At 39.9% G+C, this 8,700-nt stretch overlaps 1 protein-coding gene across 1 annotated transcript; it reads right to left on the reverse strand.

Moving 5' to 3' along the window:
- Nucleotides 1–2,186: 2,186 nt before the first annotated feature.
- Nucleotides 2,187–4,105, reverse strand: LOC140561883 (C-C motif chemokine 18-like). The gene is made up of 4 exons (XM_072687129.1): nt 4,098–4,105; nt 3,888–3,977; nt 3,364–3,475; nt 2,187–2,756 (listed from the first exon to the last, which is right to left on the reverse strand). Exons 2-4 carry the CDS (start codon nt 3,961–3,963, stop codon nt 2,627–2,629), a joined length of 318 nt encoding a protein of 105 aa, XP_072543230.1. The 5' UTR covers nt 3,964–3,977; nt 4,098–4,105; the 3' UTR covers nt 2,187–2,626.
- Between the last annotated feature and the right edge of the window lie 4,595 nt (nt 4,106–8,700).

Genomic DNA, 8,700 nt, shown 5'->3' on the forward strand with positions numbered 1-8,700 from the left:
AAACACAGAACACCACACACAAAACAGCAAACCTACGGAAAAGAAAACCTTATTAGCTTTAAATGGATTTATATGGTACATGTTAAAAACAAAAAGAAATGAACCATAGGCCATAGGCAATACTCCAAACAAAGATGCTCCTTTCACACCCAGTAAAATTCACCTTTCTTTCCATTTGCTCTGAAGGGTCAGCCTGTGCTGCCCACTTCTACCAGGGCTAATTAGCACCAAGCTGATGCTACTCTTCTATTCTGCTGTGTTTAAGCCAGAGCAGACAGCTCAGCATTGTCACACTGTGGTTAAGGATTTACCAGTAAAGCACTCTGAGGTTGGATAAACAGAGTAGAAAAAAAAGAGCACAGTTCAAAACTAAAAAGGATCTGAGCAAGAGAACAGATTTGATCTAAAAGATCATTAACATCTGAAAAATAACCCAAAGATAAAAATAACTCTGATCCAGTGAAGCTCAGTAAAGGCTGACCGCTTCCTCTCTCTTGATGGGTGTATTTTCTTTGGTTACTTTAATGTTAGTGTGGGACATTTGGCCTTGGTTGAAATCACAACATATTGACGCCTCCTTTGTTTGTTTTCCCACCTTTTTCTCTCCTTTAGTCAGTAGGGTGTGATTCTACCTGTGACCTTTTTCACTCTCAGCTGGATTTAAACCGGCTTTTCCACAGTGCAAACCACCCTCACTGTCCCTCCAACAATATTTACAATATTTTATGTTCAACTATATTATAAACAACCGTATAAATAATTACAATATTAATCATAAAGTCAAAGAAATACTTATATGCATTTCCCAATCCCCAGACTAGGAGGCTTCACACAACAGAGCACTGAGGCCTTGCTGGGATTTGACCTTATGCCCTCCTCACACTTGATGAGCAGCAGTTAGATCGTAGGGCCGGTCTAGAGACATATCACAGACACAGAAATGTACACAGCTTTACAGCTCTGCAGTGGAGCGACTGTCTAACTGCCTGCTTGTCAAGAGAGTCAGGAGGTAATTAGTTCAAATCTCATCAACACCACTAACAGCTCTCCATGGTTAAGAGTCGGAGAATAGGAAGGCCTCCCCTATTGCATGTGATGGGGGGCGCTCTAACCTGCTGATGGGAATAAACAGTAAACAGATTGAGGGGCGGAGCCACAGACTAAACATCTTTTAAGGTATTTAATTTCAACTCAATATGGATTGTTGATCAAACTGAGATGCAGAAGTTAAAAGGTTGAGTTGACTTAAAAATCGCTCAGTAATCAGAGTATCAGAGTGTAGTTCATCAACTTCAGCTACTTAATTACAGTAGACTAGAAGAACTCAGCACCAACCATCTACTCACTCTCAGTAATGGCAAAACATAAGGATGTAGTTCTGTATTTGAACCCTCTCACCCTTCACACTGGACCAAAGAGGGTGACCAGCAGGGGCATGAGGACAGACTGACACCAGACAGTGCAGTTCTGCTTTCGTCTATAGAGGAGATTGTCCATGGGTCCGGTAATAGATATTACACAGTGTGAATGAGAAAAATACTATGAGGTAATCAGAATAACAATGAGAGAGGTTCTTACGACAGCTTCCCTGCTTACACAGGAAACGACTCCCTTTGGAAAGTCCTAGTAGAAAGTCTAGGTCAGGTTCAGGATGTGTTTTAAGGAGCAGAATTCCTGTCCTCATAAACCAAACAAATCCCAGAGAGGAAAACACCAGGGAATGACCGAATCTTCATGGAAATGTGCAGACAGGGCATCAGAAGAAATTTATTCTAAAAGGCCCAGTGTGTTATTAATACAGGTGGAGGAGACCGACAAGGCTGAAGGAGCAGATCTGGTCAGATATCAGTCTATAATCTATAATCTTTAATCTGAGGGTTCGAATGATCCTGTAGGAGCTGTGGTCTGTCTAAAATAGGAGAGAGAGAGCTGCTCAACCAGAGCTCTCGGGGTGATCAGTGTCTGTTGGAGGTTAGTGGAGAGCATTTGGCTTGGCCCGCATTCATAAATCTGTAGTGAAATCTCTAAACCCTGGTTGTAATTCAATATTGTTTCCATGGAAACCACATAATCTTTAGTGTGACTGACAGCAGACATTTAATTTGCATAAAAATTAACAAATTGTACGAATAAAACATGAATTTGAATTTGTGTATAAGTCAGTGTATAAAAATACAATGAAAGTATGACATTTTAATGAGTTTATTAGAGAGGAGCAGACGATCAACTTGCATAATAATAAAGCAAAGATTAGCATACTATATATATATATATACAATCTTTATTTTCTCTGGTTTGGACAGTGGAACTGGACCAGCCTGAATTTATCCACTAATCCTTCATATATTCATAACATTAAATATTTTTTCCAGACTGACTGACCACTTCACACATTTTACACTAGCACTTTTCACAGATCATTGATTTACATACAGATATCTCTAAACCCTGGATCTTTAATAAAACAACAAAAAAACTGTGTGCAAACGGTGCATTCAAACGTTTAAACAAGAAACAGAAATACAGCAGACATTATTGCTCGCTCAGACTCTGTCGAGCTGCTGCAGTAATAAACAGTAATAATCTGTAATAAACAGTCATAATCTGTAATAAGCAGTCATGTACATCAGGGGATAGAAGAAGGAGGTGATTCAGGTACATTTGCCACGTCTCTCTGATCAATCTGATCCATGGCCTGCTTTACCCATTTATCTCCAGGGTCCACACACACACTGTCTCCCCTCCGGTTGGTCAAACTGCAGTGGAGAAAAGCTGAGTGTTAAAGGTAAAGAGATTTACTACAGAAACTGATGATCAATCATTAAACCTGACAGATACACACACTGTAACACAAACACACTGTATATACACTAAATTTATTATTTTTTATATAATTTTTACATAATTTTTGGTTATAAAGCACTTACTCATAAAAAACATATTAAAAGGTGCGATTTAAATCATGTTCAATTATATTCTTATGAATTACTTTTAAAAGATGGTGATTTGACCATATGGATGCAGTTTAATATCTGTAATATTATTTTAAATATTGTTATGTTTATTTGCAATAATACACCATAACTATTGAGAACACAGCCAGTGATAACTCAGTCATAACTGTCTATTCTATTGTCATTTGACTGTGACTGAACTGAGGAAAACTTGATATTATTGATATAATTAATAGTGTATAATATATACACTATATACATTTATAATATATAATTTAGTTCTTTACCAGTTGTCATTTGACATATTGGACCTTTGAAGTTACTGAAGTAAATAATTAAGTAAAAAAAGTAAACACAGTTTGTTATAAGTAATATTTTTGACTGACTGTTATTATAATAAGGAACTTACATCACTCCAGGTTTTGGACAGTCAGGTCTCGTTACTGCATACTTCACAATGCGCCGTACAGGGATTGGTTTCTTACGGAAATTGAAACAGCACTGGCCTGGTCCATTTGCATCTGTGGGTCAAAAAATAATTAAAGTAATATAAATTAATACTTTTAATAATAACAAATGTAATAAATAATACAAATAAACTAAAGGAATTAGTGAAATGGTGTTTATGTATAATGGATGATATGTATCCAAAGGGGAGATTCAGTGTAATGAAGCTTCAACAGGTAATACAACTACTACTAATACTACTACTACTAATAATAGTAATAACAGTGTGGTTAAATCTGCAGTCTGTAAGTTAATCAGCTAGAGTCTGACAGAAGAACATAGCACCAACCTTCTACTCAGATCATGCAGTATCAGTAAACTGATTAAGTATGTAATTAAGAATGTAATTAGACTGTACTTAAAAGGTACAGTCATTAACTAATAAGAGCAGAGATGAAAGAATGATGAATCAGAGGATGAACTTACTTTGTCCCTCCACACAGGACTGAAGGTAGAGGATGACCAGCAGAGCCAGGAGGAGAGAACCACACCAGCCTCTCATGGCTGTGTCTTCAGCTGCAGGAGATGATGAAGATGATGGTGGTGGTCTGAAATCTTCTGAAATGAGGCAGTTTCATCTTGCCTTATAAACAGATTGTTGGTTGGGGGAAGGATGGGCACGTAAACATTACTCACCCTTGGCTGCAAGAAACCTGGCTCAGATGCTCAGAAACATCCCAAGACTCACTGTCCAACAACACTTTCCCTTTCACATGGACAGAGTGGCTTTTATCCAAGGAAGAAATTCCTGCTCCAAAAGCACCCTCCAGCTCCACTGAAAATTCCACAGGAAATCTCCTCTGCCAAGATATGAAGTATCATTTGGCACACAGTCAATAGAGGATATGACGACAACCATTCTGTGCCTGTCCCATAAGAGAATCAACTGTAACCTGACTGAAGTACTTCTTTTTTTAAAATGTGGGCCCAGCACTCACACACACACACACACACACACACACACACACACACAGTAAATTAGAGTTTTATCAATGTTTCATAGATGTGGAATAATACGCCCATGGCCAAATTCTGTAAACACAGGAGAGCAAATCCAGTGTAAAAACATAAAGTCAGGCCACCCTAATCTGATGCAGTAGGTGATTTCAGAGCGGTTTTGAGTCTTAGCTCAGTTTACTCTCATATTTTATACTAGTGTCTGTTTCTTAGGTCTGATCAGCAATCAATCCTGAGTTGAGCCTCAAAATCATTAGTAAACGACCTGCAGCTGAAACTGATTAAATACTGTGTAAGATGTTCAGTCTGTGGCCCCGGCCTCTTAATCTGTTTACTGTATATTCATCTGCAGGTTAGAGCGCCCCCTATTCCACTAAACCTATCCCTAAGCTTAACCTGCTATACCTCAACCTAATTCTAACCTTCTAAACTTAACCTTTACCCAGACCCTAACCATAACCTAAACTTAACATTTACCCTGACCCTGACCATAACCTAAACTTAACATTTACCCTGACCCTGACCATAACCTAAACTTAACCTTTACCCTGACCCTAACCATAACCTAAACTTAACATTTACCCTGACCCTGACCATAACCTAAACTTAACATTTACCCTGACCCTGACCATAACCTAAACTTAACATTTACCCTGACCCTGACCATAACCTAAACTTAACCTTTACCCTGACCCTAACCATAACCTAAACTTAACCTTTACCCTGACCCTGACTGTAATCTAAACTTAACCTTTACCCAGACCCTAACCATAACCTAAACTTAACCTTTACCCTGACCTTAACCATAACCTAAACTTAACCCTGACCTTAACCAAAACCTAAACTTAACCTTTACCCTGACCCTGACCATAATCTAAACTTAACCTTTACCCTGACCCTGACCTTAACCATAACCTAAATTTAACCTTTACCCTGACCCTGACCATAACCTAAACTTAACCTTTACCCTGACCTTAACCATAACCTAAACCTAACCTTTACCCTGACCTTAACTATAACCTAAACCTAACCTTTACCCTGACCTTAACTATAACCTAAACTTAACCTTTACCCTGACCTTAACTATAACCTAAACCTAACCTTTACCCTGACCTTAACTATAACCTAAACTTAACCTTTGCCCTGACCTTAACTATAACCTAAACCTAACCTTTACCCTGACCTTAACTATAACCTAAACTTAACCTTTACCCTGACCCTGACCTTAACTATAACCTAAACTTAACCTTTACTCTGACCCTGACCTCAACCATAACCTAAACTTAAACTTTACCCTGACCCTAACCATAACCTAAACTTAACCTTTACCCTGACCCTGACCTTAACTATAACCTAAACTTAACCTTTACCCTGACCCTGACCATAACCTAAACTTAACCTTTACCCTGACCCTGACCTTAACCATAACCTAAACTTAACCTTTACCCTGACCCTGACCATAACCTAAACTTAACCTTTACCCTGACCCTGACCTTAACCATAACCTAAACTTAACCAAACCCTAACTGAAACATAACCATATACACTTTCCAAAATATTACATAAAATACCATGTAGCCAAAAATATTATTAATTAATGTTATAGTCTTAGCCAAACTAAGGACGTGTAACTTTGTGATAAAAATGGTGATAATTCTGTCATGCTTTTGTCTGATTCTGTCTTTTTTATGCTCAGTTCTCCTGCTTTAACACTCACATCTCGCCCCCTGTTAATGCGCCCTCAACCCCCTGTTAATGCGCCCTCAACCCCCTGTTTGTGTGACGACATTCATTGGATTGACCGACACAATGGGGAAAGTCCAAGTCCAAAGAGCTGCAGAGCTGAGAAGAATGGTCGCAGATTTACACAAGCCAGGAACAACATCTGGAGTAATTAGTAAAAAACTGGCCAGCTAACACGTCCATGTGGGGCCTGTACGGGTAGTTCAACTGGGAACCAGAACATTTTGTCCTTGGGTTCCACATTGGCCCCACATAAGGATGCCCACCAGGGTCAGTGATGGGACCAGGAGAGGTTAAACATGGGCCCAATCTGGGTTGTACACTGTATACAGGGCCTAGATGCATTACCCATGAAGATTAAACTGGGCTGTAACAATGGGGCCTATTTGGGAAGCCCAAATGGGTCCCAGTAAAAAAGTATGTACAAACCCCTACAGAACCCATGCCCACCTGAAACCCACCTAGCCCACGTTCCACCCATGTGAGTCCCACATGAGCTTGTTGGCTGGGTGCAGATTCCAAGATGGAAGGTAGGCCATATTGATCATGGAGCTTCATGTCAACACAACTCAGGGAAGTCTTTACCCTGTCAAGGATCAGGGGGCATCCAGATTACTCTCAAACTGACAATTTGGTTAAATGCTTAGAGGTTGAAGGTGTTGCTTTGGACATTTGTGTCTAAGAATGGCGTCCATATCTGCTCTTTGCGTACAGAGAAGTACCCCAAGCATCTACTGGCTTCTCTTCCTTCTAACGTTTTTAGGATAGAGAATTCCGAGTACATTTACATTTACATTTACGGCATTTAGCAGAAGCTCTTATGCAGAGCGACTTACAAAAGTGCTTTGCTATTTACCCAAAAAACCTCAGCTAGTCAGAATAGACTAATAGTTTAAAGATACCTTTAAGCTTTAGACATTACTAAACACAAGACAATAAGGTGACCATAGTACTCTATTCGCTATTAGTCCAAGTTCTCTCAGAAGAGGAGGGTCTTCAGTCTGGGTTTGAGGACAGCGAGCGACTCTGCCATTCGGACACCCAGGGGAAGTTCGTTCCACCACTTTGGTGCGGGACAGAGAAAAGCCTGGACGCTCGTCTTTCGCGGATTTTGAGGGATGGCGTACTTGAAGCTGGAAGGGCTCTAGGTGCGGATCGGCTTTTGACCATTGCCATCAAGTATGGAGGGGCTGATCCGTTCTTGGCTTTGTAGGCCAGCATCAGGGTTTTGAATCTGTTGACCTGGGCAGCAGCTACAGGAAGCCAGTGAAGAGAATGCAGCAGTGAAGTGACATGGCTGAACTCCTAGATGTCCTGAAAGAACAACAATGAGAAGCAGATAAGCAGATAGAGCATCAGAAAATGTAGAACCCTGGAAGAGAAATCTCACCCCAGGCCAGAAAATCCTCATGCCCCTACCAAGCTGAAAGCAGTCTGCTAACCAAGTGGCAAGGCCTGTATGAGGGAATGAAGATGAACTTCCTCTTTGGAAGAGAGATGTTTTGGGATTTGTTAGGATTATGTAACATAATGAGAAAGAGCAACAAATGAAGCAAACATGGGCCTTTTGTTTAGGTCTATGGATTAGCGGTATGTCTGGAAGAGGAAGAATGGAGCACTGGAGGCCACTGCCCATGAGGAATGGGCTGGGATTCTTCTGGTGTCTGGCTGAGCATCTCGTTTGCAGAAGGCTTTGATTTTGTTGGTTTTTGGCAAACAGCTGAAAGTTTGTATTTTTTGCTAATAAATCTAATTTGTGAGAATGGAAAAAATCAAATTTAACTGTACACTACATGTCCAAATGTTTGTGGACACCCCTTCTAATGAATGCATTAATGTACCATATTGCTGAAACAGGATGTGCAAATTTATGTGTCAATTTAAGACATTTAGCAGACATTACAAAAGTCTTCGCTGTTTACTCAGAAAAATACCCTCTGATAGGTTGTATAGACTAGGATCCAAAGATACATCTTAAGCCTAGATACGACTAAATGCACCCACAGCTTATCTAGTCCCTGTGAAGAAGCATTGCCAAGTTCCAGGCATGGACTAGAGGGGTATAAAGTCCACTAAGTGGCAGTACTGGGTTGTTGGTTTGACAACAGATAGCAACACTACCTGCCAGTGAGCTTTCACACCATGTGGGAGACGGGGGTTCGATTCCCGGTCTGGGTGTCTGTGCTGTACTACACTAATAAGAGTCCTTGGGCAAGACTCCTAAAACTACACTGACCCTCCTCTGTAATACAAGTAACCTTGTAAGTCACTCTGGATAAAAGCGTCAGCTAAATGCTGTAAATGTAAGTACTGGTGTAGGAGGTCAGTTCAAAAGGGAATCCATTAGTAAGCACTGCAGGTCTAGTGAAAGTGGTTAACTCCATGCCTTATTGTGTTAAACTATAGACCCTTGTTTAAGGAAGTTATAGCTTCTCATGTTTAATTGTGTATATATTTTGCTGAATCTGTGTGTATGTTTTAAGTCATCTTTTTATGTTTGTTTCTTTTTGTCCGTTTCTTCTTTTCTGTCTAAAAAAAA

The sequence above is a fragment of the Salminus brasiliensis genome, chromosome 9, assembly GCF_030463535.1.
Source record: "Salminus brasiliensis chromosome 9, fSalBra1.hap2, whole genome shotgun sequence".
NCBI classification, from domain to species: domain Eukaryota; kingdom Metazoa; phylum Chordata; class Actinopteri; order Characiformes; family Bryconidae; genus Salminus; species Salminus brasiliensis.

Bases quoted from the DNA above. Each gene is read 5' to 3' on its own strand.
- LOC140561883 (XM_072687129.1), bottom strand. From the start codon at position 3,963: ATGAGAGGCTGGTGTGGTTCTCTCCTCCTGGCTCTGCTGGTCATCCTC. The intron at 3,476-3,887 runs GTAAGTTCATCC...TTTGACCCACAG, and splicing joins GTCCTGTGTGGAGGGACAAA to ATGCAAATGGACCAGGCCAG. The intron at 2,757-3,363 runs GTAAGTTCCTTA...TCTCCACTGCAG, and splicing joins TGTCCAAAACCTGGAGTGAT to TTTGACCAACCGGAGGGGAG.